The sequence below is a fragment of the Thalassophryne amazonica genome, chromosome 9 (assembly GCF_902500255.1).
Source record: "Thalassophryne amazonica chromosome 9, fThaAma1.1, whole genome shotgun sequence".
Classification (NCBI taxonomy): Eukaryota; Metazoa; Chordata; class Actinopteri; order Batrachoidiformes; family Batrachoididae; genus Thalassophryne; species Thalassophryne amazonica.
Genome location: NC_047111.1, coordinates 23,219,873 through 23,244,775, shown reverse-complemented (window position 1 = coordinate 23,244,775; position 24,903 = coordinate 23,219,873). Strand labels below are relative to the sequence as shown.

Sequence of the window (24,903 nt, the reverse complement as noted above, 5' to 3'; positions counted from 1 at the left end):
TGTAAAGTAATGAAGTTATGAGTGAAAATGTGTAAACAAGTGCTCATGATGGATGAGTGAAATTATGCTGAATTAGTCATACACTGTAAATACATTTATTTTTACACTAGCTAACTACAAATAAATGCTAAAAGAGGGAAATGGAGATTTTATAAGTTACCATTTATTTATTTAATCATTGCCTGCTTACATGATATTCAATGTAATCAAAAGTAGTCTAAGTTTCTGCTTCTTGTGAAATGAACTGTATCAACTGTTATCTGTGTGATGTGGGAGTGAAACCAGCCACAAGACAAAGAATGTGTCTTAGCTGACTTGTTAAAGGATTCTATTATTATTATTGTCTGAATTATATTCTTTTATACTTCATTTACTCATTCAATCATAATAATAATTATGTACCCATTCATATATGCTGCATTTAAGCTAAATGATTGCTCAGCCTGTGATGAACTAAAGGTTGTTTCAGGACTCTGTTGACGTTGAAACTTAACTGCTTACTCCCTTCTTTCGGTGAAAGAAACGAGCATGTTTCACAGGAAACAGTAACTCACAAACAACTGTTCACCCCTCCCTTCCCCAAACACAATGTACCCTGATGCTACGTTGTAGTGTTTGATTTTTTTCTTTTCTAATAAACGAGCGAGCGCCGGAGGGGGCGGCGGAGAGGAGCAGCAGAAGCAAGGTTGGTCTTAGCTTTGTACGCTCTCTCCGCAGCTTCTCCCCTTTGCGCAAAGCTCACAAAAGAGATCTCTGTCTAATGTCTTTTTATGTGATTATGCTATGAGAAACTGTGTTTTGCAGGATACGATCTCAGGCAGTTTAAGTGCCAGGTCCAGTTCGGGCAACGGACCTGACAACCACCTCCTGGGATTCATCACTGACACAGACTTGGTCTTTTTAATATTTAAGGTACGTCTATGGAGCTGTAACCAATGACTGACAGCATCAAGATCAGCCGGAATCTGTCTGAATATCTTGAGGGCATTTACCAGAGACAAACAGTGTCATGTCCACTGCCAACTCAAAGAAAACAATGGCAATTATCACAAGTGGAGCAAGTTTATTTTCATTAATAATTCAACATCGCATCCCACAACACATCTGAAGTCACATTTTGAAGAGGGAATGATTTGCAGCAACCAACCCCGTGCGCAGACATTTACAGCGCAATACAGGCAGAACTCGACAAGCCGCAAAACTGCTGAACTGTACACGACACTTCATGAGCGGCACTTTAACACCAAGCGCCACTCGAATATGAAACATTCAAAACAGCCTCAGACAAGCCAATCTGAAGGAACAGACTCAAATGAAAGTAAAACAATCTGATGGAAAGATATATATATATTATATGCACATTAAGATCACTACGATTTGTTTTGCATTAACTGTAGACCCGAAAATTCAGGAAACAAGTCAATTACATGTTTACAAACTTACAAAATGTGACATTTGTGAACTATGAGCAGATGACTGCTCCAACTCCTCTCTTCGTACAACAGAACAGCAGATGTTTGTGTGGTATTTTACTGTATTTTCCCCCGATTATAAGTCATTAAACTAGTTTAGGAGGTCCTGCGACTTACATGGCAGAAAATACAGTAATTAACAGGTAGGAGGCGCAGGGTGAGCTTTAGAGGTGCTATGGGAATAAACAAGTCATAAAAATGATTAAAAACCCAGACATTATTTAGCATCCTTTATTGTCTGTCTCCACTTCCACAGCTCAGCAATTTCCTACAGGGGAAAAAAAAAAAAAAAAAAAAAAAATTTAAGTCATAAAAAGAATTTTCTTTGCCACCACTAATTTTATTACTCAGTATTTAGATAAGGGATTCATAATATGCCGACATGACCACAATTCACACTGTGTAGAAATAATTCAGAATTTCAACCCCGAGGGGAAGAAATTCAAGGGATCGGATGCAATGACCAATATCTGGTAGAGATTTACCAAATATTGGTCATTATATATATATATAGATATATATATATATATGAATGCAGTCCATGGTTGTTAATGCAAGATGGGGTCACAGGTGAGAAAGTGTAATGAGAAAATTGTTTCATCACTTAAAGTTAATCATTTTCATTCTGTAAACGACAACTGACTGATATGCTGTACTAAAAACAAATATAACGAATGATTTTTCTGCCCCCTAGATGTCGCATGTGTCCCACTCTTCAGGGCATAAGCAAAACTTCCCGCAACACCCAAAATTTAGGTTTGTCATAATTCAAAACCAGTTATTTATTTGAGCAGTCCGTAATAACTGCAACAATCTAACAGAATGTTACGTTTAAAGTTTTGTTCAGCAAACAAATGTTCTATCTGTACTATACCTTGGCACCAGTGATTTTATAACAATGCTTCACCAAGTTCTCAAACTTTGGCTGGACTTTGGGCAGTGCCACACCCTATAAGAGAAACAGGGGGAAAAATAAGTAATGTTTTGCTACTTAAGCCACACAGAGTTGAAGAAAGGTACTAGTATCTATTCAAATGACGGAACCAAGGACACAAACCTTCTTCACTCGCTCCATCATTGTGGTCTTGATCTCATCAACAGATAGAACTGCTTTTGGCGTCACTGGGGTTTTAGGTGACTTGTCAGTTTTACCTTTAGGAGTCTTTCCCTTTAATGAACAAATTGTACAATAATAAATACACAATTCCCTAGAAGCATGCATTTAAAATAAATTAAACTGAAGACAGCAAAAAGACTCAGGAGAGTATAGACATGGTGCATAAGACGAGTAGAAATCTGATGAACTTGAGGTTACCTCTTTAGGTCCAGGTGTGGTGGGTTTAGGACTTTTGGCATTCTGTGTTTGAGATTTAGAAGGTTTGGCCTGTAAAACAAACAGCCACCTTTTTAAGACTGTAAACTAACATTTGGGTGACTAGTTGTAACAGACTACAACTAGCTAGCATGCCCCAACTAGTTGACTAACAGGGTAATTCACAGGTAGGGCTGTAGGGTATGACCTAAAATTCATACGACGGTATAAAATTGAGTCCCTTCACAGTAACGGTATATATCGCAATATAAACTTAAAGTGTAAAAATCATGTTTCTGAACAGATCCCTTAGCAAAGGTAAATTGATTAAAATAAATAAAAACATAAAAAAACAAACAGATATAATGTAATTTTAAAAACATGTATTGTGCAGATCTCAAAACTACAGGACAATTTGCCGAAAGGTACATCTAAGATCCAAGCCTGGATTTGATGTTTTGGTGAAAGAATTAAACTTATTCATTGTTGGGTCAGAGGCTGACATTTCATCTCTTGAACACTAGATGGCACACCTGCTCTGAAGCGCTTTCAGGATGGTCACTTCCTCATTTACAAAACTACCAAAACTTTTTTATAAAAAATACTTCATTTACTCATATTTGAAGTCAGTCTGGGTATTTATGTGTTACTGGTATCAGTCACGGGCAGCACAGTGGCTTAGTGTTTAGCACTGTTGCCACACAGCAAGAAGGTCATGGGATCGATTCCCACCTGTGGCCTTTTTGTGGGTTCACCGTGGACGCCAGTCTGTCGCAGGGTCACATATAGACAAACACACAGTCACACTCGCGTACAGACAGGCTGCTCATCAATCCCTGCAATTTTTGTGTGATGGTCATGTTGAAAGGTTTTGTCAGTTTAACATGCTGTCAGGCATTTCAAGAAAGCTGTGTTAAAAGCTTGTTACACTACACAGTGCAGGCAAATACCAGTCTTGTCTATTTGTGTTTAATAATTCTTTGTACTTTGTATTTTGCGAATTTGGCCGAATCAGTTGGCCGTCCCTCTGAGTCCAGTCTGCTTGAGCTTTTTTCCTCAAGAACACTTGAGGGAATGTTTCTTGACCACTGTTGCCCCTGTGCTTGCTCAGGGGGCCAAATGCCTTGGGATGACTTGTGCTGCAATCTGGTGCAATATAAATAAACTGAATTCTACATTAGTATTAACTGGTGTGTGCAGTATCCCCTAAAAAAGCAGCATCGGTCAAGGCTTGGGTTTTGTGTTATTACACTCAACAAAAATATAAATGCAACACTTTTGGTTTTGCTCCCATTTTGTATGAGATGAACTCAAAGATCTAAAACTTTTTCCACATACACAATATCACCATTTCCCTCAAATATTGTTCACAAACCAGTCTAAATCTGTGATAGTGAACACTTCTCCTTTGCTGAGATAATCCATCCCACCTCACAGGTGTGCCATATCAAGATGCTGATTAGACACCATGATTAGTGCACAGGTGTGCCTTAGACTGTGCACAATAAAAGGCCACTCTGAAAGGTGCAGTTTTATCACACAGCACAATGCCACAAATGTCGCAAGATTTGAGGGAGCGTGCAATTGGCATGCTGACAGCAGGAATGTCAACCAGAGCTGTTGCTCGTGTATTGAATGTTCATTTCTCTACCATAAGCCATCTCCAAAGGCGTTTCAGAGAATTTGGCAGTACATCCAACCAGCCTCACAACCGCAGACCACGTGTAACCACACCAGCCCAGGACCTCCACATCCAGCATGTTCACCTCCAAGATCGTCTGAGACCAGCCACTCGGACAGCTGCTGAAACAATCGGTTTGCATAACCAAGGAATTTCTGCACAAACTGTCAGAAACCTTCTCAGGGAAGCTCATCTGTATGCTCATCGTCCTCATCAGGGTCTCGACCTGACTCCAGTTTGTCATCGTATCCGACTTGAGTGGGCAAATGCTCACATTCGCTGGCGTTTGGCACGTTGGAAAGGTGTTCTCTTCACGGATGAATCCCAGTTCACACTGTCCAGGGCAGATGGCAGACAGCGTGTGTGGCGTCGTGTGGGTGAGCGGTTTTCTGATGTCAATGTTGTTGATCGAGTGGCCCATGGTGGCGGTGGAGTTATGGTATGGACAGGCGTCTGTTATGGACGAAGAACACAGGTGCATTTTATTGATGGCATTTTGAATGCAGAGATACCGTGACGAGATCCTGAGGCCCATTGTTGTGCCATACATCCAAGAACATCACCTCATGTTGCAGCAGGATAATGCACGGCCCCATGTTGCAAGGATCTGTACACAGTTCTTGGAAGCTGAAAATGTCCCAGTTCTTGCATGGCCGGCATACTCACCGGACATGTCACCCATTGAGCATGTTTGGGATGCTCTGGACCGGCGTATACGACAGCGTGTACCAGTTCCTGCCAATATCCAGCAACTTCGCACAGCCATTGAAGAGGAGTGGACCAACATTCCACAGGCCACAATTGACAACCTGATCAACTCTATGCGAAGGAGATGTGTTACACTGCATGAGGCAAATGGTCACACCAGATACTGACTGGTATCCCCCCCAATAAAACAAAACTGCACCTTTCAGAGTGGCCTTTTATTGTGGGCAGTCTAAGGTACACCTGTGCACTAATCATGGTGTCTAATCAGCATCTTGATATGGCACACCTGTGAGGTGGGATGGATTATCTCAGCAAAGGAGAAGTGCTCACTATCACAGATTTAGACTGGTTTGTGAACAATATTTGAGGGAAATGGTGATATTGTGTATGTGGAAAAAGTTTTAGATCTTTGAGTTCATCTCATACAAAATGGGAGCAAAACCAAAAGTGTTGCGTTTATATTTTTGTTGAGTGTAGTTGTACAAACACTAGTGACGTCACAACATCGAAAGAGCTGAAGTGTTTGCCCCAATGACTTACCTTGACAGGTGATTCGTCTTCCTCACTCATGTCATCTTCGTCATCTTCCTCGTCCCTACAGATAAAAGATTAATAAAAGCAGGGTGTAACCAGAGAATAAATACTTTTAACACCATTGAGAATAAAAAAAAAAATAAAAATTTTTTTTTAACTTTGCTTCCTGTGACAAATCAATAAAAGAAATGTACATTTTTGGAAAAAAATGTTCAAGGTCAAAGTTCTGTTAGAAGTGAGTTTTCATAAACTAAATTATATGTAATCAAATGTCAGGAGTACGTGTTTAGTTCATGCACTTGGATCAAAGTTGTTGGGTTAGTGTTATTAAAACCATTTATTGTCTAGTTAAGCAAAATATGAATACTACGTCGAAAATTTGGCCCCGGTCTCCCCTACAAAACCCACGCCTGCAGCGCTCGCTGTGAGGCACGGTGCAGGAGAAGAACGCGGCTATGGGAAAAGTTCTCCTGCAGTCCACACCAGAGAACCTTCGTGCACTGTCCCACGGAAAAGGCACGTTATGAGGAACAAAAAAAACAAAAAAACAAAAAACAAAACACCCTACTGGTGTGAATTAAATGGCGGACGATTCTCTTTTCTTGCCCACAACAACAAACAGTCCATTAGTCATGACTGGCATCTTTAGTTGGCTTTGACAGCGGTTGATGAATAAATTGTGGACACGTTGCTTCTAAATCAGAACCAACGTGTCCACAATGATCATTTTCCATTGCACACCCTCTGAAGCAGCTTAACGGCCCAACTGCAGCATCATTTTTTTCCTCTTTTTTAGGCTCGCACCAGGGAGAAGTGTACATATATATACACACACATATATATATATACACACACACATATATATACACACACACATATATATACATACATATACACACATGCATACATACACGTGTATATACACTAAACGCAACACTTTTGGTTTTGCTCCCATTTTGTATGAGATGAACTCAAAGATCTAAAACTTTTTCCACATACACAATATCACCATTTCCCTCAAATATTGTTCACAAACCAGTCTAAATCTGTGATAATGAGCACTTCTCCTTTGCTGAGATAATCCATCCCACCTCACAGGTGTGCCATATCAAGATGCTGATTAGACACCATGATTAGTGCACAGGTGTGCCTTAGACTGCCCACAATAAAAGGCCACTCTGAAAGGTGCAGTTTTGTTTTATTGGGGGGGATACCAGTCAGTATCTGGTGTGACTACTTGCCTCATGCAGTGCAACACATCTCCTTCGCATAGAGTTGATCAGGTTGTCAGTTGTGGCCTGTGGAATGTTGGTCCACTCCTCTTCAATGGCTGTGCGAAGTTGCTGGATATTGGCAGGAACTGGTACACGCTGTCGTATACGCCGGTCCAGAGCATCCCAAACATGCTCAATGGGTGACATGTCCGGTGAGTATGCCAGCCATGCAAGAACTGGGACATTTTCAGCTTCCAAGAATTGTGTACAGATCCTTGCAACATGGGGCCGTGCATTATCCTGCTGCAACATGAGGTGATGTTCTTGGATGTTGGCACAACAATGGGCCTCAGGATCTCGTCACGGTATCTCTGTGCATTCAAAATGCCATCAATAAAATGCACCTGTGTTCTTTGTCCATAACAGACGCTCGCCCATACCATAACCCCACCACCACCATGGGCCACTCGATCCACAACATTGACATCAGAAAACCGCGCACCCACACGACACCACACACGCTGTCTGCCATCTGTCCTGACCAGTGTGAACCGGGATTCATCCGTGAAGAGAACACCTCTCCAACGTGCCAAACGCCAGCGAATGTGAGCATTTGCCCACTCAAGTCGGTTACGACGACAAACTGGAGTCAGGTCGAGACCCCGATGAGGACGACGAGCATGCAGATGAGCTTCCCTGAGATGGTTTCTGACAGTTTGTGCAGAAATTCTTTGGTTATGCAAACCGGTTGTTTCAGCAGCTGTCTGAGTGGCTGGTCTCAGACGATCTTGGAGGTGAACATGCAGGATGTGGAGGTCCTGGGCTGGTGTGGTTACACGTGGTCTGCGGTTGTGAGGCTGGTTGGATGTACTGCCGAATTCTCTGAAACGCCTTTGGACGGCTTATGGTAGAGAAATGAACATTCAATACACGAGCAACAGCTCTGGTTGACATTCCTGCTGTCAGCATGCCAATTGCACGCTCCCTCAAATCTTGCGACATCTGTGGCATTGTGCTGTGTGATAAAACTGCACCTTTCAGAGTGGCCTTTTATTGTGGGCAGTCTAAGGCACACCTGTGCACTAATCATGGTGTCTAATCAGCATCTTGGTATGGCACACCTGTGAGGTGGGATGGATTATCTCAGCAAAGGAGAAGTGCTCACTATCACAGATTTAGACTGGTTTGTGAACAATATTTGAGGGAAATGGTGATATTGTGTATGTGGAAAAAGTTTTAGATCTTTGAGTTCATCTCATACAAAATGGGAGCAAAACCAAGTGTTGCGTTTATATTTTTGTTGAGTGTATATACACACACACATATATATATACACACACACATACATATTTTAAAATTGATTTTTGAATGCATGAATCAAGCTGTGGGAATTAAAATGAAAATCAATTTAAAATCTGAAGATCTATCTTTTCAACCCAGTACTAAAATTCCTGATTAATTTACTACAGAATTATCAAAAGAGCTGTCCTTGTTTCACATACTCCAAATATGAAATAAACCCAGAGGTGGGAGTGGGCGTCTTCTTCTGCAGGCCTCCCGTCCTGTGCACCAGCACAGACTCATCTTGTCAACTGTGTCTCTAGCATGGCCCAAGCAGAGGGTCACCCCTTTGAGTCTGGTCTGCTTGAAGTTTCTTCCTCAAATCATCAGAGGGAGTTTTTCCTTACCACTGTCGCCTGTGTGTTTGTTCTAGGGGCTGGTAAGGTTAGACCTTACTTATGTGAAGCGCCTTGAGGCAACTTTGTTGTGATTTTGCGCTATATAAAGGAAAATAATTGAAATCACTAACTCACTCATCTTCAACCGCTTATCCGGGATTGGGTCATGGGGGGCAACTGCTCCAGCAGGTGACCCCAGACCTCCCTTTATCACCCGTTTACTTGGCATGTTTTTTGGTGTTTGGAAAGGTGTTTATTCATACTGCTGTGAATGAGCAAAACCGCCAACTGTATTTTTGTCTTTGAAGGCGACAACCTCCAAAGATACGAGGAAAAACAGAGCTGCTACACCACACTGACTGCGACGAACAAGCGTTTTAAGTGTGACTCGACTCCTGTCAGTGTTTGCGGAACATAACTGAATCCTGTTACCGTCGTCATGAAAACATCCGGAATCACGATTTTTTTTGGTCTATAAGTCGCACTGGACTACAAATCACAGGACCTCTCAAACCAGTAAGAAATATATAAATAATGTGATTTGCACTCTGGAAAATATGGTATTCTTCAGTTCAACGACTGACATGACCACGATGGAAAATATGGGATTCTTCACTTCAACGACGGACATGACCACGATGTAAGTCTGCAAAAACTGAAAGCTGAACAGACCTGACGGGTACTACAACCGCCAGGACAGACTTTCCCCAGTAAACTACTCAACTGTACATCGCGGAATCAGTCTCCCACGGCTATCTGCATATCACGTATCATCAAGAGACGGGATTGGCTGTTTAAGTGAGAGGAGGGAGCACACTTTGATTCATGCATGCATCCCAACATACGTATTTGTGATTTAATATCCTGGTACTGTTATTAACACATTTCAGTGAAACTTTTGACCATCCCACTGAAGAGGTTTCTTATAGAAACCGATTATTGTGCGAGACACACATCACAACCGTGTTCTTGCAGAGGGCTAAACACTCCGCGACAGCTGGGAATTGGACATATTAGCAAAGGATATGCCAAATAAGGACAACTGTTATAACATCAGTTTATAACATTAGTGTCTTAAGTTGAACCTGTATTCAACTCCATCACTGAACTTCTTGTTTTTGAACCCTTCACTGTGAATGCAAAATTGGTGCACTGGAGTCTTTTTTTTTTTTTTTTTACACTCACCCATCATCATCATCTTCCTCCTCCTCATCATCATCATCGTCGTCATCCTCATCATCATCGCCGTCATCCTCATCATAGTCGATTTTCTTTTTTTTCTGAAAGTAGGCAAAGTTCATTTAAATGTGAAACCATACTGGGGGGGGTGGGGGGTAAACAGACAACAACAACAAAAAAAAAAAAAAAAAAAAAAAAAAAAAATAGCAGGACCAAACCTGAGGCTTGGCAGAAGGTGAAGCAGCAGGTCGTTTCTTTGACGTTTTGGCTTCTTCAACCTCCTCTTCCTCCTCCTCCTCCTCTTCTTCATCAAATGACTCGGCTTCCAACACTAAGTATTTTCAAATGACACAAAAGGTTTAAACATTTCAATCACTTAGACCCACCATCAAATTTTAGCACTTTTCTTGTACAAGAATTATGATGACAGTCAGCCTGAAGGGCCTTTTAACTGCTGGCTGCTTCCTTCCATAAGGGGGCGCCGCAGCACATCTATCTCACATGTCCATTGTCTCCTTTGACACAAACCACCCGTCTGTGCTCCCTCACGTTCTCTTTAGTCTCCTTCTTGATATCCACAATAATACAGCCAAGATTCACCAAAATAAAAATACTAAATAACACAAGTTTCGTAAATCTATTATATTATTAAGGTATATAAAATCTCTCAAACAACAGCCAACTACTTTATGTAACTTCTTTAGTCATCGTATTTATGACTGGGGTTAACAAATAAAATATATTTAATGATCACAGCCAATAAATGTAGCTAAAATCTGCTGGGCTGTAACATGCTCTTTATGAATTATATACACATCCTTTTTTGATACCCGCTCACTCCAGTTAAAAGGTCACACAGTATAAGTCACATGAAGCCTATTATATACATTTAATCCAGCTGATAATTGGTATCTCAGCGATGCAGCAGTTTCCTTAGTTTAATAAAGTTACCGTCTCTGTGTAACATGTTGTATATTTGGCTTCAAGATCGCATCAAATGTTAGCGTGAGCCGTACGCAAGCTGAACTGATAATACGATACGATACACTGTATTGTCCCCTCAGGGAAATTTGTCTTGGACTCATGCTAGGTGCCTTACAAGAAAAGAGAAAACAAACAATACAGATAAAAACACAACCACATCCATAACAAATTAACATGACAGGAGTCAGGAGAAACACCATAAATATTGCATAATTCCAATTTTAAACTGTTTAACAATTTAATAGACATGGGGACGAATGAATTTTTAAATCTATTCAGTCTACTCCGAGGAACTCTGTACCTTCTCCCAGAAGGAAGGAGAGTGTACTCTGCGCGAAGAACATGAACTGAATCCATCAGTATCCTCTGAGCTGCTTTCAAAACAGACTCTTCATAGAGTGAACTGAGGGACTGATATTGTTTCTTTCCTATTATCTTCATTGCATCATCAATTTGTCTGTTAAGTTTCGTTTTAAATTGTACAGAAAGATTGCCGTACCAGGCAGTCATGCCATACCTAACTAGGCTCTCTAACACTGCCTGGTAAAACAACAACATAATGCGCTTAAAAAATAAATAAATAAATTACTATGCACCCACATGAGTTCAGGGCTCGAGTAGGAAAAAGTCCTACGAGGACCCTATTGTAATTGTTCTGTTTATTATTATTCTCACTTTTGAAATCCAAATTTCGGCCCTTTCCCATGTTTAAAAATGCACCAAACTTTGCGAAGTCGTCCGGCCGGATCCGAAATTCGATATTTTGGGGGTCTCACACACAGTCGCAGCGAAATGGTGAAATACTGCCCCCTAGAAATTTTCAAAAAACCCTCCGCATTGTTTTTTTTTTTTTTTTTTGTCGTAGCCTCATGAAATTCAGTACTCATATTTACCATGCTGGGACGCACAAAAAGTCTGTTACCGTCATGGTGAAATGTCGACAGGAAGTCGGCCATTTTGATTTTGAGGTAATTTTTGCCATTTCCACTACTTACATTTGAATGATTTGGTCAACATCATCATGACACCATGCTGATCAAAACAAACGGACGGACAGACAGACAGCCAGCCTTTCCCATGCTCTTCTCCAAACAATTAGAAGATTTAATTCTTGTAAGACTTACTGATGAGATGTTGACCACTGATGTGAATCGGACCAGATCCAGCCTTCAGACGGAAGACAATTGGGGGCGTGACTGCGAACCCACCAAGGCACACCTGAAAGGAGATTTAACGAAAGAAAGAAAAAAAAAAAGTACTGAAATAGAATTTGCATTTTTAAAAACATCACTGGTGCAGACATCGACATTAACGCTTGTCCGATTGTCCGGGACAAGTGTAAAATGTGATTGGACAGGCAATATGCTCTAATCATTGTCCGACCAGACAAGTGGCATTTTTTTTGGTTTAAAACATTCAAATTCTTTATTTTCATCGCTCGGAACCAAAATACCTGACCGCCGCCTTTTTGTTTTCTTATTTACATCATGTCTTGTGTCACATCTTGTGAGAAGGCGTCTTCGGTTTTTCCCGCCACTCTCCACGCAGCAGACAATCGGTGTGTGTCTGTTTGTGTGCGCGCGTGTGTGTGAGTCGGCTAGCTGCGAGGAGGGGGCAAGGGTGTGTGTGTGTATGTGTGTGTCGAGTGCAGAGTAAAACACAACACAAACTAAAGTGTGGCGCTGCCTTTATTTCTCTCTGGACTGTTCTGACGGTACGCCCTGTTCACACCGTGTGCACGTGTCGGTGACAGTTATACTGAAATAATGAGATAAAATAAATGGGTCAAAATTCCTTAAAATGAGAACATATGAATGAACAGAATAAAAATCACACACGTGTGTTAAAAACTGATGTGGAGAAACTCTGCAGTTTTACCACCCACACAGGAGAATGACAGTATTAACTTTTTCATGAAGTGAAATGTAACAGCAAAGTAGATGTGATAAATATTTAATCTGAATCTCAGTCCAAGAAAATGTTGAAATGTAATGATTTTTCTATTTCAGCTGCCATTCTTATGTTGGAATATTAAAGTTAAAGTACTTGCTAACATATATACAGTGGTCCCTCGCTATAACGCGGTTCACCTTTCACGGCCTCGCAGTTTTGCAGATTTTTTTAGTCCAATTTTGCATGCTTTTTTTTTTTTTTTTTTTTTTTTTAACAGCGCATTGTGTTCTGCGTCCTCACCAAGCAGGCCGGCCGCGGCACCGCAAAGGGAGAGTACGCGCATTGTGTTCTGCGTGTCTGTTAATAAGAATCTTCTCGCCAAGAAGAAAAAAAAGAGCGCCAACAACTACCCATAACCGTGTTCTTCACTCGGAAAAAGACACCTGCACCGAGGTGTCACTCAGTGGAAAAAGACGCGACAGCGGAGCGACGCCAGGACGAAGAAGGGCAATCAGAGGAACTGTGAAATACTGGTCAGTCACTATTAATAATTTCTTATGCGTCCAATCTCGTAGGTTGATCGTTAAAATTAAATTCATTAGTTCTAAAAGCCATCATAACTATTTATAGGAAAACATTCTATTTTTATTTCTCAAACAAATGTTTGGGCCTGAAAACAGGTTGGTCTTATTATTCTACTAAGGTTTAAACATTGAGAGTGTTTACACACGAGAGAAAAGTGAGAAAATGTTACTGCCTGATTGAGAAAAGTGTATAAAGTGTGTAGTGAGGGGTTTCACAGCCGTAAAACGTCTATAATAATTGTAAAAAATAAGGCTGACTACTTCGTGGATTTTGCCTACTGCGGGCTATTTTTAGAACGTAACTCCCGCGATAAACGAGGGACCACTGTGTGTGTGTATATATATATATATATATATATATAAAATAAATAAAATGCACTCACGCTGGGCAGGGTTGAAGGTTTAAGTGAAACCAGTGCGGTTTTGATTTTCTGGCCTTCTGGATTGTGTCCTTCCACCTCGACCACGTGCAGCTCATCTTTTGTGTTGGAGTCGACACATGCCTGTCCAAGACATAAGACACAGCAATCAGCTTCAAAATGACATTCCAGCATTGTGTGGTTGGGTGATGCAGACAGCTCCAGAGGGGACAGTCTGCTCCGGAGCTGTGTCAAACTCTCAATGTGCCACTAAGTTCTTATTCACTGGAAGACTTTGGGTGGTCAGGTCCTTACCATCCTTAGATCCAACTGATGTTCAAAATCATCTTCCTCTGGATTAAATTCCGCCTCTTTACCAGCTTCCAGCACACAACCTGATCAATCCCCCCAAAATAAAAAAAAAAGAGTTAATTACTGAGTAAAAGGAGTGGGCTGCAGGTCACATTTACAGAGGGATCACCTGCAGGTAAATCTAGGCCACATTTACCCAGGGGAGAGAGGTCAACATGTGAAGCCACTTTAACCATGGAGTCAAACTTCCAAATATATACAACTCAAGTGAAACGTGACATGTAATAAGTTAGCAGCTTATGGTTTTACTTGGTAAAGAAAAGCTTTTAAGATTAAGACACACGCCGCCATATTGACACCCAAACACGTGGATAGAAGAAAATACAGCTAAAATGACACTAACTACACTCAAACTACTGCACTTAATATTGTGCAATAGTCGGATTTGCCCCTCTAAAGCCTTCCAACAGTAAACAAAATCAACACTATATTCATCCAGAATACTGAACTTACTAACACAATTTTAGATAACTAATGCCAGAAAAAATATGTATGAAGTTTGAACAGGCTTGGTCTCACCGTAAAGAAAAGTTTGCGCCGCCATGCGTTCGTCGTTTAAACCGTTCATTACTCAGATTAAAACACTAACCGCAACAAAAGACAAAAGTACGCCTGTAACACACGTGGTACCAACAGCGAAGAAGAACGTCTTCTTCTCGGCTTTTCTGCTCGAGTCAACTTCCGATCATAGACCCGCCTCCTCCTCCTCCTCCTCCTCCTCCTCCTCCTCCTCCGCAGCAGCAGCAGCAGCAGCAGCAGCAGCAGCAGCAGCAGCAGCAGCAGCAGCAGCAGCAGCAGCAGCAGCAGCAGCAGCAGCAGCAGCAGCAGCAGCAGCAGCAGCAGCAGCAGCAGCAGCAGCAGCAGCAGCAGCAGCAGCAACTTCTTCTTCTTCTTCTTCTTCTAATAGATTCCGGCAGGCTATACGCTGGCGTAGCATAATGCTGCCCCCCACAGGTAATAGTTAAATACTTTATCTTATGTTAGACACTCAAATAGAGGTTGGTGGATTGGAGGAACTTAATCACAGCTTTGTCCACTAAATGCGAGTAACTGCCCTCAGAAAAAATTGACCTAAACGAAAACTCAGTCAATCCACAGTCTGACAAATCTTTAAACAATTTCCGCCTATCACTAGAATACATAGGACAGCACATTAAAACATGATGAACACTTTCCAACTGACCACACTGACACAACCCATCTGGATGTTTTCCAATCACTTTTAAATATGCTGCCAACCCACAATGCCCCAGTCTCAATCTAATCAATTTGACTTGATCCTTACGACAGGATGAGGAGAGGAGTCTCTTATTTTTAATCAAAGGCTGACACATAAAATAGTGCCTCCCTACCGACTCACTCTCCCACTGCTTTTGCCACTTCTGATCACTCAACTCTTTAAAAATACTATAACAATCAACCTTTCCCAAAGGGATATTAACATCAACTTTATTCTTCAGAAGGGACTCTTTGGCCAATGAATCTGCGATCTCATTACCTAAAATGCCAGAGTGCCCAGGAATCCAAGTGAAGGTTACACAACAGCCAGCTGACTCAACGCGATGGAGGCAAGACAGAATCTCTAGCACGAGGTCAGGACGAGCTCCTCCCGAGGATCCGCCCATCAAAGCTTGCAATGCAGCTGCAGAATCAGAATAAATATGACTCTCAGAAGGTCTGTTACTTTGTACCCACTCTAACGCCCATCATATAGCTGACAGTTCCGTCGAACATACAGAAGAGCAACTAGTAACACGGGTACTCTGCCTTATCTGATTATTCATAACATAAACCCCAAAGCCTGCCCTACCAGAGCTTGAATCCCTAGACCCATCTGTAAAAATGTGGCACATACTAACTGTATTCTGAGATATAAATCGATTTACTAAATTGCTGGCTACAGTCTTATTCAGCCCCAGAAGGTCCAACTCAACATCTGGTACAGGCAAAACCCAAAAAGGAATAGGAGACCACACTGGCCCTATCACCTTATTTCCCTGGACAGCCCTTTTAGCGACCTGCCGGACATCAAAAAGGAAATTAGATTTATCCTTCTTTTTAGTAAATTCATAACTCTCTTCCAATAAACACTTCGCGGATGAGTTATGCGCAAGTCCTGACAGCCTGGCCCAGTACTGAAGACCCAACTTCTCTCTCCTAATACTCAAAGGGGTCGCTCCCATTTCAACTAACAGTGCTGGGATAGGAGTAGTTCTAAAGGCACCTCTACAGATTCTTAGGGCTTTTGCTTGGATCCTATCAAGCTTGAGAAGTCTGGATTTAACAGCAGCACCAAAAACAAAACAACCATCATCCAGTGACGACTTTATCATTGCTCTATAAATCATGTGCAACGTTGACCTTTCTGCCCCCCAATCACTACCAGACAGACTACGAAGTACATTATTAATCTTTTCACATTTCACAACAGTTTTTTCTATATGTGTACACCACGTTAGTTTTTCATCCATCCACATACCTAAAAATTTAAAAATTTTCACCCTTTCTAAAGGACAGCCATACATGATAAGGGTTATGTCTGGGATTTTCTTTTTAAGTCCAAAAATCATATAACTACTTTTTGATATAGAAATCTTAAAGCCCCATTTACTTGCCCACCGCACTATTTGGTTTAAGGCAATTTGAGTTTGTTTCATTAAAAACGCAATAAGTTCCTCCACTTCATTGGCTGAGAGACCTTTGTACTGTACGTTTCTGATTGGCTCAAACAGATGCAAGCAATTTATGGGCGGTGAATGGTGTCGAATCAAAGTGAAGCATAACTTCGAAAAAAGATTCGAACTTGTCAACTTTTCCGAACATTCCCTCATACTGACATCTAGTGGCCAGTTGCACTTTTTTTTAATTTTTCAATAAAAAAAATAGTGAAAGGTCTCTTGAATCTGCCGTGTATTTCTATATAGTTGTATATATTTTTAATGGTGTATATTTTATTTCTGTATAAAGACCAGTTTCTTGTCAGGAGTCTTTAACTTGAATTGTGTGTCAATAAAATTAAATAAACAGAAAAAGAAATGCAGAAATGGGAAGAAAACTCAAAGCTTTTATTTCTTCTACTGATGCGTTCCTTAAAAAAAAGCAAAAGCCATAAAAATAAAATGTTTATATTAATAGCCAAAAATCAAAAGATTATTTTAGTGCTCACAAAAACAACAACAGCACACACACACACACGATGCACAAATCTCTTCATTTGCTTCTCAGTATTACAGTTTTTTGATGATAGATATGCTGGTAAAATTTGACATTACACATCTGCACTGAGATTAGATTAGATAGAATTTCATTGATCCCTTTGGAAGACTCCCTCAGGGAAATTGAGGTGTCAGCAGCATTGCATAGCAGCACACAGGGTAAGAAGCACACAGAGTTTCAAACGTGAAAGTCCCCCCTCCCCCCCAAAAAAAACACCAAAACAAAACAAAACAAACAAACAAACAAACAAAAAAAAAACCCTGTTGTTAGGATCAGGAGAAGCATGGTTTTGGGGTGACAGAGGAGCCTCGGCACCATCAACGTGTTTCTTCATTTCTTTTCTTCCTTTCAGTTGCTTAGATCTCGCAGATGACAGCTCGGTGCTCACTGACATTTCTGAATGATCCATCTGGTGAGTTGAGGCCCAATCAGAGAAAGGTTTGGTCATACAATTCAAAGGGGTGTCCTGAAAGCACCGCAGTGAAGTTAGTTTTATTTAGGATATTCATCAGACATTCGCTCCAGTTTACCCTCTTCTCTGCTGCGGGTAAACCTCCTCTTCGCGCAGGTTAAACCTCTTCTTTGCTCAAGCTACAGAGCAAGTCTGAGCAAGCCACGCCAATATTTCAACTGCACCCGTATTCGAGGTGGGCGGATCGATCCTAATATCAATAATATCGATACCAACGCTGGTATTGATATTGAACGATCCTCATGTAAAAAGATCGATACTCAAGCTTTTTTTTCTCTCCCGCACACACTGACTGCTGCGCATGCAGATGAATCAAAATCTACTCTCTGTCTGTAAGAGTAGCGCTGCACTGTGTCACACAACACAGAGCAGCGCACCCTCCCCCCTCTGGTTTTTTGTTGTTGCGCCGTCACGTGGCTCAGGGATGCCAGCCAACAGCCATGCAGGTAGGGTTAGCCTGGCCCACAACTGTTTACAGTATTTGTTGTGGTGTGTTAATTTTGTTATATTGTGGTTTGTCAGCACTCTACCTCAGGAGATTTTATTTTAAGTTGTGTTGAGTGATTTTTTTTTAAGCAAAAATGTTGATTGTGATAATAAAATATTTTGTTGTCACGTACAATGTTTGGTGAAATTCTATCCTATGTCTTTTGGATCCTTTGGATCTATGAAGCTTAAAAATGAAAAAGTATCAGTATCGGTATCGATATCGGCGATGCTGGGCCTGTTTTTATTTGGTATCAGATCAATACCAAAATTTCCGGTATCGCCCACCTCTAACTTGTATTGCAGATTTTACAGTAAACACACGGAGATAGAACATGGCTACAGTGAGTACCAACTTCCTGTTTTCAAAATAAAAAGGTGGGCAATTCAAACCAGAGATGATGTTGTCCATTCAGCTGCTCCTGTTTCGGGATCACCACAGCAAATACAGCCGGATCCGAGATATTGTATTTAAGGCTACTGAGAAGCTATTGAGCTAAAATGGTAACATTTACATATCAAATTAAGAGAAAATATCAATAGCTTTCAAAAGAAAACAAGAGGTGTATCTCATGCAGCCAGTGAAGCTATGATCCCACACTGATTTTGAGACAATTGATACATGACCTGGAAGCTATATTGAGCTAAAATGCTAATATTTACATATAAAAATTAATTAAAAATACGAACAGATTTAAAATGCAAAAACAAAAGGCATATCTTGGGCAGCCAGTGGAGCACTATGATTCCACATGGATGTTGCGCCAATTGATCACATGACCTGAAAGCTATTGAGCTAAAATGTTAATATTTACAAATAAAAATTAAATAAAAATATGAACCTTTTTAAATGCAAAAACAACAGGCGTATCTCATGCAGCCAGTGAAGCACTATGATTCCACACTGATTTTGAGTCAATTGATCACATGACCTGGAAGCTATTGAGCTAAAATGCTAATATTTACATTTAAAATTAACTAAAAAAATGAACAGATTTGAAATGTAAAAACAAGAGGTGTATCTCATCAAATAGGAAATTGCTAGACATCCACCTTCTCACTGATGCAAGGCAATCTTCTAAGGATGTTATGTGGATGAGATTACCAGCAGTTATCGGCATGAAAATTCAGTAAAGTATGTGTATAAAGGGAAAAAAGCAGGGGGCCTAAGACGGACCCCCGTGGAACCCCAAATTTCATGTCACTAAGGTTACAGGTAGTGTTACTGTACAAAACGTGAGAAAGACTGGTCAGGTATGACGTCAACCAAGCTGGGGCACTCCCAGTAATCCCAAAATGATTCTCTTGCCTATCGAGTAGAATATGATGATCCACGGTATCAAACACAGCACTAAGATCTAACAGCACCAGAACCGTACTGGTGTCCGAATCCATTGTAAGCAGAAGATCATTCACCACTTTAGTGAGAGCCGTCTCTGTGGAATAATATTTTCTAAAAGCAGACTGCAGTGGCTCAGAAAGATTATTCCCAGTAAGATAGTCCACGAGCTGCCGTGAAACCACCTTTTTCAGAATTTTAGAGCAAAATTATACATTTGATATCGGCCTGTACTTTTTCAATACAATAAAGTCTAGAGATTAGATTTCTTAAGCAATAGTTTAATCACTGCAGATCTGAAACATTTAGGAACAGATCCAGAAGTTAATGAGAGATAAATAATTTCCAGCATACTCGGCCCAAGAGTGGACCACAGGTCCTTAAACTGTTTTGTTGCTATACGCAGGCTCAAATAAGCAGGTTGTGCTTTTTGTAGATGTTACGAGTTTTATCAGCACATCTAGTGAGATACTATCAAATTCTGTAAATCTAGGTAATACCTCATTAATGGCACCCACCTCAATAGCAGGGTGTAGTGGCTGGGTTAAGGCATGCTGGGATATGTTTAAACTAATGTCTTCTATTTTCTTCTCAAAGTAATCCAAGAAATCTTGTGCTGTAAAAGGAGAGCGAACTACAGGTGGTTGTCCATGAATTGTTGTGTGGGCCGCTGAAGAGGAGGTACTGCTGGCCCACCACCACCAGAGGGCGCCCTGCTTGGAGTGCGGGCTCCAAGCACGAGAGGGCGCCAGACCCAGAAGAAGTGACAGCTGTCACTCATCCTCTGCACCAGCTGTCACTCGTTATCATCACTACCATAAAAGCCAGACTGCAACTCCACCTCCCCGCCGAGAAATCGACTACCAGTACCAAGGTACACTTCTCTGCTGTGATTATTGCGAATAATAATCTGATCTGTTTTGCAGCTGTTTTCCTGTTGGTATTCCTTATCTGGGATTTTTGGCATTTGGTGTGACTGCAACGGCTTCGCCTCATACCCCAAAACCGATAAGTGGTTGACCAGGAGCTGCACGAGTGTGTGTGATTTGGAGGTGGAGGTGCTCCCTCCCAACTGTGTTTGGACTGTAAATTACTGAGTGTGCGGACTCACACTCATACATCATCTTTCTGTTTTCTGCCAGCAGTACCAGGGTCGACAGCCGAAGACAGAGGCCACTGGGGACTCGGGACTTGGCGGCTCCGGTGTTCTTCAGACCGTTGGTGGTGGAGGCCGTGTGGGACGCGGCTTCTCTCTCGTCGGGCGTCTTCTATCTTCGAGCCTGCCCACACGTCACCTGGTGTTTATTGACTGTGAGAATTACGACACATTTAGTTGTGTATTATCACAACATTAAATTGTTACCTTTTGGCTTACTCATTGTCCGTTCATTTGCGCCCCCTGTTGTGGGTCCGTGCTACGACACCTTCCCAACATGAATAAGTGTTGCCATCGTGTCGAACAAGAACTTTGAGTTATGCTTGTTTTTGTTGATCAAATCAGAGTAATAAGCCGGCTTTGTAGCCAGTAATGCATGCTTATAGTCTAAGACAGCATCATGCCACGCAAGGTGGAATACTTCCAATTTTGAACTACGCCATTTCCGTTCAAGACCTCTAGCCTTATGCTTGAGTTCATGCAAGTAATCATTGAACCAAGGTGACTGTGTTTTTTTTTGGGGGGGGGGGGGGGGTGATAAAGGTGGAGCAATCATGTCAAGTGTTGTTTTGAGCATTGAGTTTAAACTATCCACAAGACTGTCTGCTGATTGGAAAGTTTCCAAACATGAAGCTAAGACATCAGGCAGTCTTGCGTCCAGTTCAGTCGTAGTTGAGGAGCTGATGCATCGCCGTAGTGATATATAAGGTTGTTGTTACACTAAACACAGCAGTGAAACTGTAAACGTAAAACCTGAGTGATCAGAGACCACTGATGCAAGAGGCATGATGTCAATATTCGTGACAGCAAAAACCACGTGCGAGAACCAAATCCAGGGTATTTCCATTAATGTGCGTCGAGTCCTGAATGCATTGCTGAAATCCTAATGCATCCACAATTTCCATAAATGATTTGCAGAGGGGACCAGAAGGCTTATTTATATGAATGTTATAGTCACCAATAATCAGAATGTTCTCTGCACTAGTTGACAAGTTAGAGATGAACGCACCAAATTCATCTAAGAATTCAGAGTATGGGCCAGGAGGCCTATATACAGTGACAAAATAATATGGCTGATTTTTATTCTTCTGACCTTGGCAATACATAGGATCATGGGCAGAGCAGAGAATCAGATGTTCAAACGAGTTATATTTGTGACCCCAACAGCTAATAAACTAAACCTAGATTTATAACTAAGAGCAGCACCCCTGCCTTGCTTAGCATCACAAGGGACGTGACTAAATGTGTACGCTGGTTGGCAGGCCTCATTTAAGGGGAGGACAGCTGTAGGTTTAAGCCAGGTTTCACATGACTAATCATATCTAAGTGTTGATCAATAATTAGACCATGAATCAACAATGATTTTGATGACAGTGATTTTATGTTAATGAGACCCAGACTATGGACCTCAGTCGGGTTGACAGTTGGACTGATTTTATGTTAATGAGACCCAGACTATGGACCTCAGTCGGGTTGACAGTTGGACTGTTTGGAATTAGGGGTGGTTCCAAAGTAGCATATATAAGATGCCTGGAAGTAGGTTTAGGTTAGGAAAGTGAACTTGAGATCCTACATTGAAATTCATAATATTGATTCCATACTTCTTCTGGGATGCACTTATTAGTTTCTCTTTCCCATTTTTATTTGATATATGTGCTATCTACTATTTTTATATCCTGTAGTGTGTAGTCCCTTATAGATTCTTAACAGTAAGCTCCGAGTCATTTTTATATGCACGAATAGACTTTCAATAGGCTATTTTTTAAAGCAACTCTACTCTCTGTCATGAATGTATTAATATGATGTGGTAGCTGTAGAAATCTATAAAAAAAAAAGAAGCAATTTTTTTAACCCATGTCGTCTCTTAAGTATTTGAAAGCCATTCAGTGTACCCTGATTCAAAAAAGTACGATATGACGAGAGGCCCTCATGGGCCCACCCTTTAAAACCTATACCCCTTGTTTGGAGTAAAATCAATATCATGAGAGCACCAGCTGGGCATCTTGATCTCCTCCCTCAGACCATTTTTATTGATCACATTTAACCATATCTTCAGAGATAAATTGATACAAGTATTACCTATTTCCACAAAATTTTGAATTAATCTTTTATCTCTCAACCTTGCCTGAATTGGAACATCCCCTGACATGTTCTCTTCAATTTCTTTCCATCTAGCTTGTTCGTCAAATTTGCACCAACAATAAAGGTTCTGGACCGTATCTGGGCTGCTCTGTAATAGACCTGAAAGCACTGGAGAGCAAGTATGCCCCTCTTCTTTGTCAACTGAAGACTTTGCAATTTTATCCTAGGTTTTTCCCATGCCAAATATATCTTGAAAATAATTTATCCCACTCATTAAATTGCTGATCAGATATTTCGATTGGAAGGGTCTGAAACAAATATAACATTCTAGGCAAAATATTCATCTTTATTGACTCAGTTCTTGACTCAAAACTTAGTGTTGGTATCAAACTCCATCTTATGTCCTCTTTTAATTTTTGACTCAATTGGCTAAAATTTAGAGCATAAAGATCTATCAAATCTTTTGCTATAATTACCCCTTATATATTTTATGTTTTCTTGGTCCCACTTTAATTTTATTCTAGATATTATGAATTGGCTTGGCTTGTACTGAAAACTTAACACTTGAGTCTTTTTAATGTTCGATTTACAGCCTGAGTCAAAATCATCTAAGAGTGACAATAGTTAAAAAAAAAGAACACTCTGGGTTTGCCAAATAAATTAATTTGGAGTAGTTGGACAACCCTGTCTTGTTCCTCTTTCTAGGTCAAATGAATTTGAGATGGCTCCATTAATTTTAATTTTTGCATTTGGGTTGCTATACAATGCTTGAATAGTTTTAAAAACTGTCTGGTGGAAACCAAATTTTTGTAATACTCTAAGTAAAAACTCCAAACTCACTCGATCAAAAGCTTTTTCTGCTTCGAGACGTAATAATACTGCCTGAATTTTATTTTTAACTATATGATTATCCATCCATCCATCCATTTTCTTCCACTTATCCAAGGTTGGGTCACGGGGGCAGCAGCTCAAGCAAAGCTGCCCAGACCTCCAGATCCACACACACCTCCCCCAGCTCCTCCGGGGGAACCCCGAGGCATTCCCAAGCCAGCCGAGAGACGTAGTCCTTCCAGTGTGTCCTGGGTCTTCTCCGGGGCCTCCTCCCAATGAGACGTGCCCGGAACACCTCTCCAGCGAGGCGTCCAGGGGGCATCCGGAAAAGATGCCCGAGCCACCTCAACTGGCTCCTTTCAACATGGAGGAGCAGCGGCTTGACTCCGAGCTCCTCCCGAGTGACCGAGCTCCTCACCCTATCTCTAAGGGAGCGCCCAGCCACCCTGCGGAGGAAACTCATCTCGGCCGCTTGTACCCGCGATCGTGTTCTTTCGTTCATGAGCCACATCTCATGACCATAGGTGAGGGTCGGAACGTAGATCGATCGGTAAATCGAGAGCTTTGCCCCCTTGCTCAGCTCTCTCTTCACCACGACGGTCCAATACAGCGACCGCATCACTGCAGATGTTGCACCGATCCGTCTATCGATCTTAAGCTCCATGCGTCCCTCATTCGTGAACAAGACCCCGAGATACTTAAACTCCTCCACCTGAGGCAAGGACACCCCACCGACCTGAAGAGGGCAAGGCACGTTTTTCCGGTCGAGAACCATGGCCTCGGATTTGGAGGTGCTGATCCTCATCCCGGATGCTTCACACTCGGCTGCAAACCGCCTCAGTGCACGCTGAAGGTCCTGGTTTGACGAAGCCAACAGGACCACATCATCCGCAAACAGTACTCAACTCGCTTGATTATGTATCAACTAGCGTGGACCTTGGAGGGAAAATTTACTTTATCGCGATTCGTCAAGAAGGAACATAATCAAGAGAGTCGAGTCTTATCTTAAGACAACAAAAGTTGTTTGTACTTACATTAGATGATGGCGACTGCTCTCCTTGTCCTTCCATGTCCGTCCAGCTCATATCAGAAGTCAAAATGAGTCAAATGGCTGAGATCTAAATAGACGGCTGTGTAATGAATGGAACTACACTGCCATCTAGTGGATATCCAGTGCGCGTGAGTGTGTATTTGCGAATCAGTAGGCATTTTTTTGTGGATCTGTGTGGCTTTCACGAAAAGAATGTCTCAAAATTACGTCACAGAGGAAAGCGATGAATTGGTGATCCACAAATGCTAAAACTCAATTCACAACTACAATTTCCAGTTTTACAAGTGTAATTTTTTTTT

General features: G+C 41.3%; 1 protein-coding gene across 1 annotated transcript; it reads right to left on the bottom strand.

Moving 5' to 3' along the window:
- Positions 1–1,040: 1,040 nt before the first annotated feature.
- npm1a (nucleophosmin 1a) lies at positions 1,041–14,631 on the bottom strand. The gene is made up of 11 exons (XM_034177773.1): positions 14,491–14,631; positions 13,915–13,994; positions 13,624–13,743; positions 11,888–11,981; positions 9,998–10,110; positions 9,786–9,880; positions 5,714–5,768; positions 2,788–2,856; positions 2,530–2,640; positions 2,347–2,421; positions 1,041–1,740 (listed from the first exon to the last, which is right to left on the bottom strand). The coding sequence occupies exons 1-11, from the start codon at positions 14,537–14,539 to the stop codon at positions 1,690–1,692; spliced, it is 912 nt and encodes a 303-aa protein (XP_034033664.1). The 5' UTR covers positions 14,540–14,631; the 3' UTR covers positions 1,041–1,689.
- Between the last annotated feature and the right edge of the window lie 10,272 nt (positions 14,632–24,903).

Bases quoted from the DNA above. Each gene is read 5' to 3' on its own strand.
- npm1a (XM_034177773.1), bottom strand. From the start codon at position 14,539: ATGAACGGTTTAAACGACGAACGCATGGCGGCGCAAACTTTTCTTTAC. The intron at 9,881-9,997 runs GTTTGGTCCTGC...GCCTACTTTCAG, and splicing joins CACCTTCTGCCAAGCCTCAG to AAAAAAAAGAAAATCGACTA. The intron at 5,769-9,785 runs GTGAGTGTAAAA...TTTTATCTGTAG, and splicing joins GAGGAAGATGATGATGATGG to GGACGAGGAAGATGACGAAG.